Source organism: Vicugna pacos, chromosome 2 (assembly GCF_048564905.1).
Source record: "Vicugna pacos chromosome 2, VicPac4, whole genome shotgun sequence".
NCBI classification, from domain to species: domain Eukaryota; kingdom Metazoa; phylum Chordata; class Mammalia; order Artiodactyla; family Camelidae; genus Vicugna; species Vicugna pacos.
In genome coordinates, this window is record NC_132988.1 from 62,982,653 (window position 1) to 63,004,009 (window position 21,357).

General features: G+C 34.8%; 1 protein-coding gene across 9 annotated transcripts in view; it reads left to right on the plus strand.

Moving 5' to 3' along the window:
- ADGRL3 (adhesion G protein-coupled receptor L3) overlaps positions 1-21,357 on the plus strand; it is a 730,953-nt gene that overhangs the window by 500,789 nt on the left and 208,807 nt on the right. For 8 of the 9 annotated variants that reach the window (XM_072940759.1, XM_072940764.1, XM_072940768.1 and 5 more), the window contains one exon: positions 14,776-14,856. The exons of the other annotated variant lie outside the window; for it this stretch is intronic. In XM_072940759.1, coding sequence (XP_072796860.1) covers positions 14,776-14,856 — 81 coding nt within the window. The remainder of the gene's footprint in view (positions 1-14,775; positions 14,857-21,357) is intronic. 9 annotated transcript variants of the gene reach the window in all.

Here is a 21,357-nt window from a genome sequence, read left to right on the forward strand (position 1 = left end):
AAACATAAAGAACTTTTTTGAACGCTGGACCTATAATGAATATATTTGAATTTTTCTACTCGTCTCTGAAGTAAGTTGAGGCACATTTAGTTTGCTATGACTCTATTACCCAAAGATCTCCTTCTGATTCTTCTATAGATATACCTTCTTTAAGATTTACTGAGAGGAAAAATGCCTAATGGGCTTCATTTGAGAGTAACACATGATGAGTAGCTTTTACTTTGAGATCTGTTGTCACACTTCTCCATTGATCACATTTATTCAGTAAAATCCAGGACGCTTTCCGTGTCCTGGACCCTTCCTTGAGGGTGGGGGCTCAAAGCAAGGTGTTAGCATTTTTTTGCCATCTACCTGTGAACCCTGTTTCAGGTACCGTTAACATGCTTTACCATTCCTCTTTTTGAGTTAGTGTTGCAGTGGATGTTTTCTGATCTATGGGCAGGGAGGACAAGAAAATTTAATATAGTATGTTTTTCTTAGCATGCTAGGAAAGTCTTTGAAGCAGAACTTTAAAAACAGAAGCACAGCAGGCCAGCTTTCTGGCTCTGTGCTCTAGGGAACAAACCTCTTTGTTGTGAAGACCCTGGTCTATACTTTTCCCCTTTGCTGCTTGGCTTCTGTGGTTCTAGAAGCACATTTTCACCTGTGAATTCTCCTTTGAAGTAATTCTAATATCACTTTTCAGGCACCATAACCTTTTATCCTAAACACATAATTTCAGTCTTTTCCTTTATGGCATCAACTATTTTCAGTTCCATTATATACAGATAAATAATAGAAATATGGTGCCAATTTATCTAAAGTTTTTACAGTTTATCATAATAATGTAATTGCCACCTACTTAATTATATTGGGGAAAATAAAATTAATAAAAGTACTTTAGAAGAGTATTTCTTAAAATAACTACTTTACATAAATGCACTGGGTTAAAGTCTGTATTTGGGGAATTCCCAGTTGAAATGGATACGCTGAGAGAATTAACATAGTTATAAAATGTACAGCATTTCTCAATTAATGAAAATTAGTTGCACTATGAATTTATTTCCATTTGTGAAAGAAATTTTCCCAGTTTTACTATTTGCCTTGTTTATGATTTGAAGTGTAGCAATTTTAACATTTGTCTTAATTCGTCTTGTATCAATGATGTGAATTTTCACCAGAAATGCATTGAATTCTCACAGTGACTAAGACATGTGAGTGGGTCCTAGGTTGGAAGAGAAGACACAGAATCAGGAGTTCTTGGGCTTCCATCTCTCATGGAGTTGAGTATCGGAGTTGTCCTGTGTAAAGTCGTCACCAAATGTATTCACTTGGTTTGCTCTTCCAATAAAGGCAGGTTAGAGAAGTGAAAGGGCGGTTCAGCTGTATTATTTATTAAGTTGTAGCAAATGTTAAAACAAGTTTAAGAAATCCTAGAAAACATTGAGGGTAGCCAAAATGTACGTGTTTGCACGAATGTGCGTGTAACCGTAAATATAAATATACGTACATACTTGCTATTCACGTTTTTCGACATAGCACACAATTTCTGGAGAACACAAATTTTTGAGTATTTTATAATTTTATAACAGAAAATGAGTATAAAGCCTGTTTCACCCTTGTTGTATTCTTGGAGTTTGATATATAGGCTGCATGTAGAAAAGGTTAAATAGTCGATACGTTATTTTGATACTGTTTTGATAGGTGAATTTAATTGTAAGTATTTTTGTGGATTCAATAAATTAATAAACTGTGCCCTTTATGCATTTTTGCCATAAATAAGAAAACCATGGGAACTCCTCATCTTTTTTTTCTCTCTTCAAGAGCACTTTATAATATGGTAAATCGTATTTCCAAATATCACAAGATAATTAGGAGAGCGGACATGACAAATAACTTCAGTCTTACAGAGTCATAGTACCCACCTTGTGCTGGTTCCTCTGCCAGACTTTCCTGAGTCACCCAAGGAGATTTTACTTTTTAGTAATTAAAGTAATTTTTGTCTTTCTTATAGACAAAAAATAATTATTTATTGAACACCTACTCTGAGTCACATACATATTTATTGGGCTCCCTTTAACTTTAGCAAATGGGTTTTTTAACTATATCCCATAATTTTGTATCTCTAATTGTAAATTCCAAGAATAAGTAGTTCACTTATTTATTTCCAGCACCTGGTATCAGTCACTTAGTAGGCATTCATTAAATATCATCCTAATGAATAAATGACTAATTGAGGGAATTAATGAAAGCTCATTCACTGTTCCTTTCTCTTTTGCCGTTATTTAGGTTAAAGAGTTATTTTACCCAGTCTTTGCAAGTTCCAGGATGAATAACTGGTATAAGACTAACAATTGATAATTTATTTTAAAAATATGCAATTTTAAAATGACTCGCTTTGAACAAAGATATATCATCAAGAAGATCATATATACTTTTTATTACAATCCTGTGCAGAATATTCATTATATTCTTAAAATGCCATGAAGTCTCTGAATATCAAGAAATGCAGCTGATACATAACAGAAATTTTGAGTCAGTATCCAAGCTGCCCACATTTTAATATCCCATACACAATCAGATTGTGAGTGTCAGCAAACGTGACAAAGAATGATCCCAGGTTGATCCAAAATTCTCATGTCTTAATTTCCTCCCTCCAAAAATTGGGTAATAAAAAAAAAACTTTTAAAAAGTTAGTTGTTTTTTATTACTTGTATTTATCAATTTTGTTTGCTGATGAATAAGATGTCAGAAATGCACAACACAGCAATGAAATATCCCAAAAAGAAACATTTATTAAAAGGGTAGAAATGGTAGAGAAACTCATCTTTAATGAAACTTGATTCTGTACTAGACACTAGTAATCTTTGTTCACTATTAATTTCATTTTCAGAGTAAATCTGTGACCTACATAATTTCATACAAGTGTATTGACTTGAAGTCTCCCTTTTACACAAAGCTTTATTTTCCTTTAATACCCCATTGCTAGCCCTATTTTTCTAGCCAGCCAAGTTTCTACACTTTCTACATTTTCTCTCATAAAAATTAGAGAAATAAAGGAGGAGAAGGGATGAATAAGCAAAGCACAGAGAATTTGTAGTGTGGTGAAAATACTAGTATGATACCATAATCATGGACACGTGTCATACATTCATCCAAATCCATATAACACCAAGAGTAAGCCTTAATATTATATGGACTTTGGGTGATTATGATGTGTCAGTGTAGATTCATCAGTTGTAACAAATGTACCACTCTGGTTGAGGGCACTGATAATGGCTTTAGTTGTATGGGGATAGAGCATAATATAGGAAATCTCTGTATCTTTTTAAATTTGCTGTGAGTTTTTAAATACTCAAAAAATAACATCTTAATAATAAAAAAAGATAAAGAAACAGTAGTATACAAAAAGGACACATAGATATGAGTCCTATAACTATTATCCTATGTCTCCCTCTGCCCTTAACTAGAGCGTGAGCTTGGGTGAATTATGTCTTGCCCAGACCTGTCTCCTCCTCTGTGAATTACAGGAGTTGGGCTAGATGATTTCTAAGGAAACTATTTCATCTCTTTGATTTTTTTGTTTTGCCTAGTAAACTATCTCATTATATATAGTTGTGTTTTATGCTTATTATTTAGTTGCAATCACCAAGTTACTATATTTCCTTGAAAAATAGTCTTCTCTTTCTGATTAAAAGAATTTCGTGTTGTCTGTGCCATTGGTGATATTTTAGGTCATGGTACATTCTTAATCATGTGATACAGGAATCTATATGCATTAGAAAGGTGTGGTTAAACAGCTGATGTTCTAGAATTATCCTTTAGAGCAGGCTTGACAAAATGCAGAATATCAATGTGTTTCAATAAGGCAACAATTCAAAAAAAAATAAATATATGTTACAGTTGTGTGTATGTGTGTTATAAAGGGAGAGAATAACTCCAGAAAGAGATACAAGATACTGGAAAGAGAGACTGCCCATGGGAAGTTATCAGGTTGATTAGATGCTATCATTTTGTCCCAGTTGAAAATGTACCATATCCATGTATTAGATGTTCAAATAATTAGTATGCTTAATAAGAACAGGGTATTTTTAGAATTAAAATAAATACCAATTATTGAGTTGCATATTAGTTTTCTGTCACTGCTGGGACAAATTACCACAAACAGAGGCTTAAACAATGCTGCTTTATTACTTTACATTTCTCTGGAACAGAAGTTTGACACAGGTCTCACCGGGCTAGAAGCAGTTCTTTATATAGACTCTGGGAAGGGTCCTTGTCTTTTCCAGCTTATAGAAGCAGCCCCTGTTCCTTGACTCTGGTCCCCTTCCTCCATCTTCAAAGGCAACAGTAGCTATCTAGTCTTTCTCACATTGCATCATTCTGACTTACTCTTCTGCCTCCCCTTTTGACTTTTAAGAACTGCTGTCACATAGGATAATCTCCTCATCTCAACTCTAAGCAAGTCTGCAAAGTCCCTTCTGCCATAGAAGTTAACATGTTCACGGATTCTGGGAATTAGAAAGTGGGCATCTTTGGAGGACCATTGTTCTATCTACCATAAGCTGTAAGCAAAATATCTGAGGTAACTTTAATTCCTAAATCAGAATTGCTCTGACAGAGAAGGAGGTTTACGGATAGCCTCTTGTATGTCCTGTGCCAACTGACCAACTGAAATTATTGACCCCTGTGTTCATGCTAACATCACAGTTTTGCTCATTACGTTTGCCTATGTTTTTTTAATAATCTAGCTTTTCACAACTCCCCACCCTGAACATTCACAACCTCAATAGAATAGGCCTGAATATTAACCACTCCTGTAGTAAAATATATTCTCCTTATTCTACTGTGTGCAAAACATGCACTAAGTACAAGGGTGATAAACAATAGGAGAGATGTGAGTGTCGGGGGTGTCAGGGGAGGACTGCTTCCAAGGTCTTTTTTCTTTTTGCCAGCTTTTGGAAATCACAGTGATTAAAGGAGAGCTGTATTATTGAACCCTACCATTTTTAATGCCTCTGTTAAAATAAAATTTAAAAAAAAAGTTGCCAGAAGAAGGCTAATATTTTTAACCTTTTATTAAGTAGAACATAATGTTTTGCTCATTGTTTGAGAAAAGTAATTTTAGAATACTGATTGTTCTGTAATTTAGTCTTTTAGTAATGTAAACACTTTGTTTTAGGTTAGCCTGGAAAAGAAGAACTAAAAATTTCTAATGTTTCAGAAAGTTAGTATATTTGCCTCTCCCCACCCCGAGAGATGTATTTATAGGATGTGGGGGCAGTGAGCTATATAAGAACATGGTCTCTGGACTTGGAACCTGATTCCCACGCACACTGTTGTGTAACCTTTGAAAATGCACTTAGCTTTATAAAGCTTTAGTTACTGTGTTTTTAAAATGGGAAGCAATATTTACCTCACATGGTGCCTCTTAGTATTAGGCTCTTAGAAAATAATCATTTTTATTCATGTGATCTTCAGTTTTCTAATGTCATTCCTCTTTATTTTTGAAGGATTATAAAAAACTCGAAGTATAGGAAAGATAAATGCTCTGATATGTTTTTCTTTTTTATATTCTCTTTCTAGTTTATTGTTGTAATGCTTGCTACAATAGGTTTTTGATACTTCAAGGAATAATTTTGAAGCAATGCTTCCAAAATTCAGTGTTTGTCATTTTAACTACCAGGTCTATTTCTTAAGCTTGTGAAAGAAAGAAAACCATTTGTATGGTTTTATAAAATAGATTCTCCTGTATATCTGTGAGCACCTGAAATTCATCATCAGTATAAAACATTCCTCAGTCCAATACAATTTCAGCACTAAGGCCAGTGTGATTGAAAGGTTTCACTTGTTTTAGATTGATTTCTTCCTGACAATTGCTTCATTGAATCTTACATTAAATTCATTTCACAATGTATCTTCTTAATTTTTAGGTATCATAATGTTATTGTGTTTTAAAGAACTCATATTTTATAGATATATACTCATATAATTTACAGAGGAAAGTATATGGTGTTTGAGATTCACTTCACCATATTCTGCGACGGGGGAAGAGGCATGGGCAGAGAAGGATGAAGCAATATAGCCCTACATTGACCGTTGTGGAAGCTGGGGTGATGGGCATGTGTAGAGGCAGAAAACTTTTCCCTTCTTTCCTTCTAGGCTCTTTGGACTAATAATTAAATTGACTTGAGAAAGATGAACAGGAGAAAAACAAATTTGATTTCATGTGTACTGGAGCCCTGTAAAAATATAAGACTTAAAGAAGTGACCGAAGCAGGAAGCCTTTATACCTCTTAGACAAAGAAGCAATACATTTGTGAAGAATTGTAAGACAAAAGGGTTTGGGCTTGGGGTAGTAAACTAGTGAAAAAGTAACAAGGTCTGTTTATGCAGCTTCCTCAGCCTTGAAATTCTCTGTCTCTGGGATAGTGATGCTTTCTACCCTCCTTCACCTGGGAGATTTATTTCCTGCTTTCAGCGGGACAAAGAAGGGTCAGTGTCTTCTTTGCGCCAGCTGTTTCTCAGGTAACTTTAATATAAAATAATCAATATGCCAAAGTGGCATATTTGGGGGTGGCATATTCTGCTCCCCTTTACATGTATTCTTTATCCTTTCTCTTTTGTACATTTTTGAAATGTTTTATTATTTCTTATCATCTTTGCTGCCCACCCTGCTTTGTGACTCCCTGCTCCCTATTCCTCTCACTCATCTGATCTGCGGGCTTCCTTCATATCCTCCCTTCTGCTGCCCCATGCCCACCACACTTTCACTGGACGACCACCTGCTGGTCCCTCAGTCTCTGTTCTCCCGGGTCCTGCTCTCCCCTCTCTTCACTTACCTCAGCTAGATGCTGCTGTTGCTCTCTTTTCTGTCACCTCTATCAAGGTGCATATCATACTTCACTGTAATTGCTGAACCCTGCATCTAGGCTGAGTCTCTCATTGGAGCATTATATTATCTTGCTCATGTGGTATTGGTAATACTGGCCACAGAGTGGGAGTGGGTACTGAAGAAATAATTGCTGAATGAAATACACACACACACACACACACACACACACACACACAAAACTCAAGAAAGTTACCTTTGCTTCAAATTACTCCATCCATTTTCTGTATGGCAAGTAATATCCACTGGGGAGAAGACCATCCGTGACCTTTGTGCCTCCATCAGTGACTTCATATACTCAATAAGTCAAGCATGTAGTTGTTTTTCTGTTACTTCATATTTTACTAAAGTCACTGAAAATAAGGATGAATAATAAGATGAAGTGAGAAAAGGAAACCAGAGTGAAAAGGTAGGTATTAAATTGGCAATTTTATAACTCTTTTCTTTGATGATTACTTTTGATTGGTGTTTATATCTTCACCTGAAAGCTTACTTTTTAAATGTCAGATGGTTATAGTTAGACTAGGGTTTGAAGACAAAAAAGCAAGCTGTTGTAAGGGTAGGCACACCCAGTTTTTCATCAGCACAAAACAACATGTTGACCTCTGGTATTTTTTTTATAGGTAGCTGAGATTATTTCCAAGCAAAAAATTAAACTTTTTATGAGGAGGCATAGCTGCTTTCAGAGTATTAGAAAAGCTTAGAAAAATTCCATATGCCATTCTTAAATGTAATTAGTATATGTTCCCATATTCCACATGGAATCATTATTGTAGAAGGGCAGAGAGATACAGAGATGTAACTTGCTATCATTCTAAAGCTTGTAAAAGGAAAATGATGATACTAAAAATCCGACAAGCAAAAATATGAGATCTATTTATTGTTTTTAACAAAGGGGAGATGTCATATCTCTAGAGGAAGTAATCAAGATCAGAAGTTGAAAGTTTAAAGCAAACAAACAAAAAACAAGGCATAAAATCTGCCTAGAGAGCCATAAACTATTAAAGTTGTTTACAGCACTATATAGGAAGTGAGGAAAATTTGAGTAGAAGTATGGTATAACTGGAGAAACCAGTGGGGACTTTATGGTAGTAAAATGTATTTTTACTTTAGGAGCAAAGTTGTGTTCATTTTCCCAATTATATATCACTGTATTTTATTTATGCCTTTTTTTACTCATTGGTCATTGGTGACATTATCAATAGGTCTATGACTATGTGTAAATTTGAAATAAATGTATTAGGAAAAAGCATCTGATACCAGCACATTTCATTCTTTCATTCTTAATTACTAGAATTAGATTTGGGCTCTTATTTATACTTTTATCTTTTTACAGTTTCTCATAGAAGTCTGATACTATCTCTTGCCTTCTCTTGAACCCTTCAGATGCTATTCATGGAAATTAAATTAGGCCTTCCCTGCTTCACTCTATTTAAAATTTCAACCTGCCCCCCGCTCCCACCTCAAATACCCTTTAACCTGTTCTAATTTGTTTCCAATGCCCTCAGCATTTTACGTGTATAATATTATTGATGCATTTATTGTGTTAATTGCTTACTGTCTGCCTTCCCCTACTTAAGAGTGCGGGTTATCATTTATTTTCTTGTGTGGTGTATGCCAACAACCTAAAAAGGCACCTGTCATGTAGTAGGCACTCAAGAAATGTTGGTTGATGAATGAAAGAATGAATTACTAATAATAGCTAAAAATTAAGTACTCTACTGTATACCAGTTGCACATAGAAATTAAACAGCTTCATACTTGCTAGCTAATAACTTACATGCCTAAATAGTTCTATTGCAGAAATGTGGCAGAGTTCAAATACCAGCACAGGCAGTCCTGTTTTCCAAGCATGATCTTACCTGTTATGCTAAGCTTTCTAGACATGGCCCAATGGGGAGAAAGTACATGTTTTTATAAATAAATAGTTTTCAACTCTTTTAATTTCTCAGCACACTTGAAAAGTCATGCCCCACACACCTTGAAAACAGCGGCTTGCTAGGTAAGGCTTCAGAGGTAAGAGAGGGTCAAGGGCAGTTTTCTGCAGGCTAGCTGCATGCCCTTTCTTACTGTCCTCAGACGTCACTCTTGACAAACACCACCTTGATTTGACTTTGGAAAGTCACCAATTTCTCAAGATTTTAGGTTCCTTTTTCTAAAATGTAGGTTTTGGACTATAAGCTAACAAATATCTTTCTCTCTCCAAATTCTGTGGTTCTAATTTCTGTGCTATGATGTACAAGTAAAGTATTGACAGTAGAAAGAGAAAAAAAAAAAAGGCCTTTTCCTGTACCTTATGCTGATCAAGCCTTTGCTATATTTGAACTTTAGTAGAAATTGCACAGGATTCCTCAGTGAAATAGAAATTAAATAAAAGTTCAAAAAGAGATTGAAGATAGAAAAATAATGGCTTTTCCAAAATCTATAATGGCCTTTGGGTTTTGCAATAATGCTGGATTCTAATGGCAAGAACTCTTAAAAATTCTGCCTCTTTGGCATACCTAACACATTTCCCCTTCAGAATGTGAGCTGCTCTTCCTTTGTTTTTGTTTTTTAGCCTAGATCATTTTTCTCCTACTTTCTTGATGTGGATGAACTATATAACTCCTGACCCAAACCCTCTGCTTTATCTTTCTATGTTCACTTGAGGAGATTGTTCCCTTCCCAGATTTTCACAGTTACCTTAATTATTTCAAAATCTCATCAATCCTGATTTAACTACACCATCATCTAAAAACAAAGCAAACAAGCAAAAAAAAATTTTAAAAAAAGTCTTTATGAAGCCCTCATACACTCCTAATGAAAAATAAAACGGTACAGCTTCTTTGGAAATCAGACTGGCAGTTTCTCAAAATTTTACATAGTGTTTACTATATGACCCAGCAATTCCACTTTTAGGTATATATATTCAAGAAAAATGTAACTTATGTCTGCACAAGAACTTGTATAGGAAGGTTCATAGCAGCATTATTCATAATAGTCAAAAAGTGGAAATGACCCTCAAAATCCATCAATTGATGAATGATATAAAAATATGGTATTTTTAATGGAATATTATTTTGCAACATAAAAGAATGAAGTACTGATTTGTACTACCTGAAAAAATTAAATTGAATAAAGGAAGTTGAGCACAAAAGACTATGTTTGTTTTTTATTTACCTGAAATTTACCAAACAGGTAAATCTATAGAGATGAAAAGCAGATGAATAGTTGCCTAGAACAGGAGTTGGAATGAAATGGGGAGAGACTGCTCATAAACAGGCTTCCAGTTTCTAATGGTTTCAAGTTGATTGTGGTAGAAGTTGCACAAATCTGTAAATATACTAAAAATGCTGAATTGTATACTTGAAATGGGTAAATTGTATGATAAGCAAATTACATATCAGTATAGATATTTCACATAAATGCATACATGTAAACATATGTATGTAGATATATGTGCATATATAAATACATACAGTGACATCTTTGTGCAAATGTATCATTCACCTAGACTAAAATTTGAATAAAATCTAACTCATAAGCTTCCCACATTGCCATTATTCTTCTAGACTCCTAAGCAGTAAACCAAGAAACTTTTTTCTCCCCCTTTTTAATTCTTTGTAATTATTTTTGAAATCTATCAGTAAAAAGTGCTTATTTCTTTGGTAATTAGTTTGTAGGAAATTAAAGGTAAAATGACAGGTGAACAGTAGCACCAGGAAATTTTAGTGGCACCTAAAATGCATATCCTATAAATTAATTCTTTAAAATTTAAATTCTGCAACACAAAATAATTAAGAACAAGAGTATATAGATGAATTTTAAACTGGGGATATATTTCTTACAAGAAACAAAGATCACAGAATATAACTAAAGTGTTATTTTCAGTATATCTAACTCTAAAGAGGTAGGAAAGTCAGAGTCAATAACTAATAATTACAACAATAACAATCAAAAAAGTTTAATGACAGATATCAAGCAAGTTCATAAATTTCATTCAAAATGGGGAAAACAGAATACTTAAACAATGAAATATCCTTACAACCAAAATATAGAAAACTTCAAAAAACAGTTATTTTTCCTATTTACTGAAAGGCAATTCAAACAAAAGGCAATTCATTTAAAATATATGAAGACAAACTATATTAAATGTTTATTCTGAAAATTATAGAAGTAATGTAGTTCTAATAACATCTCAATATGACTGTTTTGCTTTAAAATTTAGAAAAGAATGCAATAAAATTCAGAAGGAAAAATAAGCAGATATGTATCTTTTTAATTTGAAAAAGTAAGGGCAAAAATAAATACAGCACATCACATATTTAGATACATAAAGCTGCAGTTACAAGGACCAGGCAAGACTAGTAGAAGACAATCATGGTGGAAAATGTGCCCAAATTTTAAAAATATGTGTTTTTGATGCTTTTTACCTCCCTATGCTCTTTTTGAACTGATTATATTTTTTATTGTTGAAGATTATTCACCATAAAGTTTAAGAGAAATGTTTATGGAAGTTATTTATGGTTTTAACTGGAGTTTATTATTACTATTATTTTGCAGTTATTCATAATGTTCTTTCTTTATTTGCTGTCTGTGTGCTGCTAGGTGGGGCTGTGTACCCACCCAGTTGGTTGCTTGTCTGATGCCTTCCAGTACTGATGCCTACAGGTTGGTGGGCGGGACCAGGTTTCAGTACTAATAGGCTGGAGGGAAGGTTCCAAAATGGCACTTACCAACACCAGTGTCCACATAGTAGAACAAGCTCCTAAAAATGGCTGCCACCAATGTCTGTGTCTCCAAGGTGAGCTTCAGGTGCCTCCAGCCACTTCTGCAGGCTTTCCAAGGTCAACTGATGGGTCTGACCCACGCTCCTTTCAAATTACTCCTTCTGCCCTGGGTCCTGGAACATGTGAGATCTTGTATGCCCATTAGAAGTGGAGTCTCTATTTCCCACAGCCCTCTTGCTCTCTCTACAGTAAGCTCCTTTTGGCCTTCAAAGTCAAACATGCTGGAGGTGTGTCTTCCCGGTACAGGTTGGGGAGCCTGAATGGGGGCTCAGGCCCCTCACTCCCTGGGGAGAACCTCTGCAGTTGTAATTATCCTCCCCCGTGTGGGTCATCCCCCAGGGGTACGGGTCTTGACTATAGACCAGAACTCCACCCCTTCTACTGGTCTCGTTGTGGTTCCTTTTTTATATTTTGAGTTGTGGAAGATTTTTCCTGCTGGGTCCCGGTCTTGGCTGTCAATAGTTTGCTCTGTAAGTAGTTGTAATTTTGGTATGCCCATGGGAGGAACTGAGTTTAGGGTCTTCCCACTCCACCATCTTGGCCAAACTCCTTTTTCAGTCATTCTTAAAGGGGAGAAGGTGGAACTTTGAGAGACACTGAATATTTTTTCAAACTATGCAGACCTTTCCCCATATTCCCATATGCCCAACCTGATAAAGAGCAGTTACTGCTCTGAGAATTATTGCCTCATATTTATCTATTTGTTAGTTAGCCTTAGTTAGAAATAGTGCCTATTAAAGTAGGTTTTATTACCCTTTATGCATTTCTGTGGAGATAAATGTGTGCATACCACTGATCTAAAGTAAAACAGAAATCTTTAAGGATTGGATTGATGTAATCAATCAACAACATTCTCCATAATTCCTAGTTTTTATTCTGTAGGTTAGAAATTTCAGTCACCAAATTGAAATCCATTACTGCATTTCTCACCTTTCTCTAAGACTTAGAATCCAAGTCAGTTTCTACCACCGTGACTTTCCCTGCCATACCTCTTCCTGCAGTTTGGTGGATTTCTCCTTGGAGAGAGAATGGAAATGATGGCACACCAAGTTCAGGACGTGACTACCAATCCTCCCCACCCCATTCCACTGGCTCTTTGATATCCCCATTCCCCTCAAGGGACTGCACACTGGTCCTGTGCTGCCTACAGTATCTGTGTTGAACACTCTTGAAGTTACATGCTTATCCTGAGAAAAGAAACACGTGTGGCATTTTAAAGGGACTGTTTACTTCATTCTGAATGTCGGGGTGACAGTTCTAAAAGCAGTTGCTTGTCAGAGTTTAATCACTAAATCTATACACATTATTTCCAAGTTTAGTGTACCTTCTTTGAGACAAATATTATGACAGATGAAAGCACTTCAAATTTGGAATCAAATGCTAGCCTTGCTATGTACTAGCTGCATGTTAGTTACATAAGCTCTGCTTGTTTCTTTGATTTTAAAATATGTAGACTAGCATAGTACCTGCCTTTAAATTATTATAGTGATATTGGCTGCATAAAAGGAGATGATGTATGTTTGAATGCATAGTGGTTATTATATGGTGAAAGCCATGTTCCTTGATTAGACATGAAATCAATATTGTTTTATATGCTGAGGTTCTTTTCAACCAGTATAGAGTGAAAGATTCTTATTTTCATTTTACATGATTGATAAAGTTTCAAACCAATTCATTTGCAATGCGGTGACACTGGACCTTAAAAATAAAAATGCATTTGCAACCAAGTTTGCAACATAGGTAAACATCAGATGTTTTTGCAATTAAGATAATCTGAAGTTTTTAATAAGCTATATTACACATGGACTGCTAACAATGCATAGTCACCGTCTTACCTCTTTCATAATGGTGCTTTTAGTATTCCACTGAAACATGGCCAGTGAATGCACAATATTCTTAGTTACCATTATGAGGGGCTCTGTATATTACAGCCTCTCCACTGTATCTGCTGTTAGCTAGAAAAATGCTAGGAGCAACAGCAGCTACTATCAACAGGGAGCCATATTAATTATTTGAAATGTGCCTCATAAGAGGAATCAGCAGAGTTTATTACAAGTCGAATATTACTTGAAACGGGAAGGTTACTCTAACTGTTATCATAATCTATGTGTCATTAACTTTCCTTGTTTAGGAAAAGAGATTAACACCCCTGTAAATTGCTATAGTAAATATATAAAGTATAACTGCATATTCCCATTGTAGAAAGAAGGTAGTGGGTTTTCTACTTGTACCCAAACCTTTTTATATAAAGTAGGTTTAGAAATTGAACTCTAGTTATGCTTTCTTGCCTCAAAATCCTAATTGCTTGCTGGATCATAGGTATACAAACTATATAGCTACTTTGAGCATTAGAAAATCTGTTTTTAAGCTGGCTTTTTTTTTTCAGTCAGCATTTTGGCCTTCAAATCAACTTTAACACTTTTTTAACTCATAAGACAGAAAGTGTATTATTGCAGATATGTATGTGAGCTGGCAAAGTGCTTTGCAAAAAACAGAGAATGAATCCATCTACCTGTGTTTTACATTGTGGTTAGTTACTATTTTTTCATCAAATATAATCAGCAATAGGAGTAGTTTTCTTTTCAAATACAAGTAAAAAATACTTAAAAAGCAAACTAAATCATAAAAATAAAGTGTAAATTCACTAGGATCGTAAAGTTGTCTAAATAAGTGCTATTCATAGTGTAATCTGACGTAGAGGACAGTCTGCAGATTCTTTATTACTGATCTGCTGTGAAGTAAAGGCAGAAAGGAAGAATGTTTACAAACACTTAAAGTAAATTGATTGAGTACTTAATTGCTGTTTAATCTGACAATGAAACCAAGGTTTTGTATTTGGCATGTCTTTGTTTTTAATTTTTCCACGTCATTTTTCTTGTCAGTCATTTTTATTGTATTTCTTAAAGTTTCACTCTACAATAAATTTGAGATTTAACAACAGCAACAACAAAACTAGATGGTTTGAGGACTGATTTAATTGGTTGATGTTTAGATGGCACACAATGATTCTATGTTTGGATAGATCTGCCTGCACTCTGTAATGGCTATTAATTCAGCGTGGAGAGAGATGATGTGACATCATAAAAAAAAGTAAAAGACATAATGTCTTCTTAACATTTATTTTTGGGTCCACAGGGCAGGCACATCATGGACAGGTATCGTACATCTCTCCACCAATTCACCTTGACTCTGAGCTAGAGAGACCCCCTGTTAGAGGTGAGTTGCTGTTTTCTTTTTTTATTTAAAGGAAAAGAAACTCTATTCATTCCTTGATGAAGGCCTTGATAAATGTGTATTTTACAGTGCACTGCCTGTTTACAAAACAGGAGGAAAATGGTATGTCAGGAATATGATAACAGAAAGAGTAAGTCTTCTTTATAGACTAAGATGGGAAATGTTGTTCTGAGAAATGTTGGTAAACCAACAGAAGAAATAGGGATCCACGGTGGAAGACTAGTTGAAAATCAGCCTAGATTTAGAGATGACCAGATAATCATTCCTTTTTTTTGGAACTGTCTTCTACTACTATCCTTTTATTTTATTTTTTAAAACAAATTGAAATATCTTAATCTGAGTCACACTGACAATTTCCTTGCAGAGTGATATTTTATGTTATATTGTTATTCTATTTAAAAGTCATTTTAGTATTGATATGATAATTTAGCTTTAAAATATATAGATTAAAGTTATATATTTAAATTGATGCCATCTGTGTAAAGATTTTTAAAAATAGCCAGTCATACAAAATAGGAGTTAAAAGTAACATTTATTATCTCATAATCTAAATATAGAATGTATCTTTCTGCTTTAAAAAATAATTAGTGATTTTTTAAATGTTTTGTAATGTTCAGAGTGATGTAAAGTAGACACGACTTTTGATTTTATAAATACCAAATATCCAAATTTAAATTTAATTAAATTTAGTTAATTTTTTGGTTTAAAGTAATACAGTATATTTTCTTTAAAAGCTTTTATATCTGACTTCCATGAGCATGTTTTCTGTACGTGCTATTTCCTCTTCTAGGAGTCTCTTACCTTTTCTACCCAATAAGTTTCTACCAGTGTTTCAATGCTCTGCTTATCTTCAGTTCCTCCGTTAAGCCTTCCTACACTGTGTGCTAGACAGGAGCTAAGTGCACGCTTCTGTCCTCCAAATATCTCCGGTGCTTGCCTCAGTGATTACACCTAAAACATTGCATTTTATTTTTTAGTGTGCTTGTTTCCTTTTCTCTTCTGTAATGTCCTTGAGGGCAAAGAGGACTATAATTATTATTTCTCCTCCAGCCACTGGTCTGTGCTTGGCCCATAATAGGAACTCACAATGATTTCTGTCTAAGTGACTGAAAGTGAAGGTGACAGCCTAGATTCTGAAGGATGCATCCTCATTTTTCAAGAAGAAAACAGCAGGGACAATTAGAGAATCTCACGAAGAGGAAGCAGAAAAAACTATGGTTATATGAAGGTTGTGGTATTTTTCAGGGAATGTGCTGGGTGCACAGTAAAATGGGCGTAGTTCTAGAGGAAGAGACTGGAAAGATGTAATGAGGCAGATTGTGGAAGATTCTGTATCACATGCCAAGGAGTTTGTATTTTATCCTCAGAAAAAATCATGAAATATTTTTAATTTTTAAAAAAATTTTCCCAAGTTAGTAGAATGTTACATCATAACATTATCAGTTCTTGATATGAGAAAAATACCTCTGAAGTCAGTGTAGATGATGAGAGATTGGCAGAGGGAAGCTGTTTCAGTAATCCAGGTAAAAGAAGAGTGGGAAATTAGTTAGAACTGTGTTGGCGGCAATGTCAGGGCCTGAGAAATATTTTGAAGAGATGTGGCATTGACTGAACAGATACAGGGGAAAGAGCAGAAATGCTTCTAAGATTTCTATATTGATTAACTGCTTGGATGCTTATGACATAATTCCTCATCATGAGGAATAGATGAATTTTAAATGGATGCCTTGTTTTAGACATGTTAATGCTTAGTAGAATGTTGTTCCTGTCAAAGGTTTATGCAAATTGATGGCTTTAATTTAATTCTTCACGTGATCCCAGTATGATTTGAAAAGAGTACTGTACAATCATGGATAGGATAGTGTAGTAATCTACTCTAAAAGTCAGTGGCTTAAAACAAGAAACATTTTTATAGTTCTCAGAATTCATTGAATTATATCTGTGGTGACTTGACTGAGGTTGGATGTTTAGTAGTTAAGCAGGCTGATGGATTTTTCAGGGGAGAAAACTCACTTACATGTTTGGTTGGTAGTCACCTTGATGTCATCTGGGGTGATGGCCATATGGCTGTCACCTTCCAGCCCACTAGCCCCTGCTCATTCCCATTGTGACAGGATTCCTACCAGTAAATAGGAACATCCCAAAGTTCAAATATTGTTCAAGATTCTGCCTGTGTCTTGTTTGCTGTGTCCCATTAGCCAAAGCCAATCACATAGCCAACTCCAGACTTAAGAAATAGACTCCATCTCTTGATGGAGGAACCACAATCCAGAGGACCATGGATACAGGAAGGAGAGGAATTTGGGCCATTTCAACCAACCATAACTAGGCAGACAAAGAGTAAAGTAAATTTAGAATGAAATAAGACAAACACTGAGTGGTAAAATGAAGGGCTTTAGAGCCGATAAACTTAAACTGGGGAGTTCTAGACCTTTCTTATCTTTAGTTTCCTTAACTACTACACAGAAGATCAGAAATAAGAACTCCACAGTGTCTTTGTGAGGATTAGGGGTAATATAGAGTCTGGCATCTGGTAGGCCCTAGATAAAATGTGGCTGTTACTATGTACTTGCGGGTTTGCTGCTGTGGCATATGGGAAGGAAGACCTGCCAGGCAGTCAGGCAGCCCTGCATGACCTGAAGCAGCTTCTGTCTGTCACCTGTAAAACAAGGATAATGTCACCCTGGCATGTTTATAGGGATGATTAAGTGAAATAGTTAGTGTCAGGTTCCTGGCAAATACCTAACATAAAACTAGACCCTAAAGAGTTAGTAGGTAGGTAGGCATTATCAAGAGCTTCGCTTTAAAATACCATCTTAGTAAAAGTAGTCATGGTATTGACCTGTGAAAAATGAGTCACTAGAATCCAACAATGATCCGTGCTTGATATTTGCCTCCAATTGTGCTCTCTATGTTAGAATGATTGTCTTGTTAACTTGTAGTTCTCACATTGTTCCTCTACATGCACTGACCCAAAGACCCTTCTAAACTGGTCTGTGATTAATACAATTGCAGTTATAGTTATTAGCTCATTATATAGTTATATATTTTAGTAACCTTACAGAATAGCAGCAAGCTACCAAATAACTTTGAATAAAATGTTGAAATCTATATTTCAAAGTAGCTGAAGTATGTAAATTCAGTGACACTGATGTGTAAATTTGTAAGATTCTGTTCTTTAAATCTAATGTGATCATACATGACATTTGGTCACATAATTTATGCTTCTGATAACTTTATATACATTCTTCAATTTACAGATTTTGCTACTGAATAAGGGTGTAAATTTCAATAGTTTACTAGTGCATTAATGTCACAATACGTTACAAGGTAATTAACCAGAGCTGCCACTATAAATAGAAAAATAGTCATAGCCCTCACTATAAACTACTTAATAAAAATAAGACCCTGAATCAGCATTCACCATTATAGTAATTTTTCTTGCCATACGTCTCATTAATCAGGACTTAAAAAAATTAGCTTCATCTAGAAGCACTATTATTTTTAAACCTTTCATTATTAAAAGAAGTTTGTTACAATTTTGTACTTAATTTAATGGGATTGATTATATATTTCTGTATGCAAATAAATTCTACATGCTTTTCGACATATTTCCTAATTCTGTATATTATAATTAGAAATGAAAGCCTACTTTGGTAATTTTGTAGTAGATTTGTAAATAAGCACCACAGATTTCTTAGCAGGGCTCATTAGGAGTTGCAGTTCTGAAGGACACGTGTCCTCACCAAGGATCCTTTCTCCCCAACTTATATTTTGCTTCCTAATTTCTCACAAAATACCCTACCCAGGAATCATGTCTGTATTACAGGCAGAATGACTCAATGAAGGTGTTTGGGTGGGATTTGTTTTGGAAGCTGAATCGGAACCCTAAGCAGAGGTGAATATTTAAATGCAGATATATCAGTCAAGGGCATATCTTCAGTTGAAACTCTGTTTTGTCTTGGTTTTGTTTCATTTCATTGTTTTTCTATACACTTTGTTGACAGCCTCAGCAGCCAGTGATAGAGCACTACCTGTGAATTCTTCCCATCACTAGGAATTTAGATAAGTTCCTGTCAGTAACCAAGGAAAGACATTAACTTCTGAAAAATGTCCTCCATTTATATTGCTAAGGATGATATTTTGAATATTCTGCTAAATAAAAATTTGACAGTTATCAGATATACTTCACCTTCCAATATGGAAAATCACTCATAATAAAGCTGATGAAAACTATAGTGTATTTATTTTGTACAGTATTTTGTATAATCTTCTTTTAGGTAAGGTCTTATAATTTGATCAGAAATCTAATACTAAACACTAATTTGTACATTTGCTAATTGTTGACAGTTACAGTTTCTACTCCAAGAAAAAGCTAAAATATTTGGGCACATTTGAAAAACTGCATCTATTTTTTAAGCTGTTTTTCCTATAATAAAACGAGTAATATAAACATGATTCCAATGGCAGATAATCAGTGAACTAGAATAATGCCAGGCGTTATTCTGTGTGCAAACTGAATTATATTCAGCAATCTACACACCAAAAATATTTTTTTTAAGATCAAAATAAACATGATCCTGCCTGGGGCATCTGTATTAAAAATAGGCTATAGCCAAAGATTTAGCATCACAAATTTTAGACATTGACACACAATATTATTTAGTGAAATATAAAAACATTTTAAATTGATTAAAATGAAATAGGAGCAAGATGCCTGGCATTCTTATTGAGGAGTCTCCAAGCTTATTGTTTAATATGCTATGGTGGTGTTTTTCTAACTTACCTAGTTAGTTAGCAGATATCATGTGGTGGAACATAATTCTGTATCTTTATCCACTCTTAACCCGTGGTGACAAAAATTAAACTTGCATATAACAGAGTGCTTTGACCATGTTAAACACCCTTTTCCTACACTTGCAAGTGCCAAACATTGTTTTGCTCTGTTTAAAATACTCTGAACACCTACAAGATAGAAGCTTAGTGTATAGCTTGTTATTATTAATGGTAAACACCACTCCCATTCATTAAGTATTTATCTTGTGTCAGACACAGGAAAAAATATTTTATACACATTATCTCCTTTAGTCTTATAAGAATCTTACCACTTTTTTCATTCAGACTTCCTTATCATTATTCCATTTCTAGCATCAAGCATACTACTATAATACTATATAGTAATAATTGAATTTGGGTTGAATTTAGTTGAAGCTAAATTCTAAACTTGATAGTAAAATGTACTTTTTATTCAGTATTGTTAGGAATATGCATGAAGATTTTGTAAGTTGTAACATACTTTAGAAATATAAATTATTGTTTAAAAGCCAACATTTATTATTTGAAATAATTTAGTACATTCCTGCAGGCCCCTTGTGGAATATAAAATTCATGTGTTGAGAATAATTATTCCAGAGAGTAGTGTGATGTGGTACTTTATCACATTAGGTTCCTAATGGGCTTGTCTTGGTGATCTCTCAGTGAGCCTGAATGAGAAGAGAGCTTGTCTGAATTCTGCTTCCCTACTGGCTGATGGAAAGATATTCTTAAAATTCAAAAGGTATTAAATAGAAGCGTGATACTGTTGTAACCTGAACAGTCACCTTCAGATTCGGTGTGCTTGATGGCAGATCCAGTGAAAATGATCCTTGACTAGAGTAGGATGGTTCCTCCGTGGAGCTGTTATTCAGGGAATAGGGATGTCTCCAGGATTAGGATGTCTCTAAGAAGCTGTGACCAGAGCTCAGTTCTCTGTACTTCACACCTCCGTACAGCTCTCCACCGCCAAGCTCTCTGTGTCCCCTCCTAAGACTGCTCACTGGCCCAGCTCTCCACAGATTGCTGCCTTAGATTCCAGTACTCCTCTTTGTCTTATTTTGGTTTTAGTCTCACTCAGACAAATGGGAGCATAGCTGCTTTAACTTGTTCAGGGAGAAAACATTTAGTATTTTCTAAATGCCACTACTTTTTTACAGTGAGATATTGCTAGTCAATAATAATAATAACAAGAATAATAGCTAGCATTGATTATTCAAATTAACTTTAAATCATATGTTCAAACTAAAAATTACCTATATGATTCCCTGTCTCCCAGTCCCCAAAGACAGCCAATCATAACATTCTTCGGGATATTTCAATAATTACCACCTTTTTGAGTTGACATGATATGAACACTTACTATTTATACTTAAGATTTGTGCCGAGCTGTTAAGCACTTGACATGAATTATTTCATTAATTTCTTGAATCCCATGAATAAGTTAGTGTTATTTTGATAACTTGTGAATGAAAAAACTAAGACATCGAGAGTTTTTTTTAACTTCATAAAGTTCAGGCAAGTGTAAAGTATTGGAGCCAGGATTCAAACCCAAGCATCTATAAAATCTGGTCTGGCAGTTTTTCATTTGTACAAAAGAAACTGTGACTTAATTTCCAAAACTCCCTCCTATAGCAAGTAATTAGTAATGAAACATTACCAGCAAAGGAT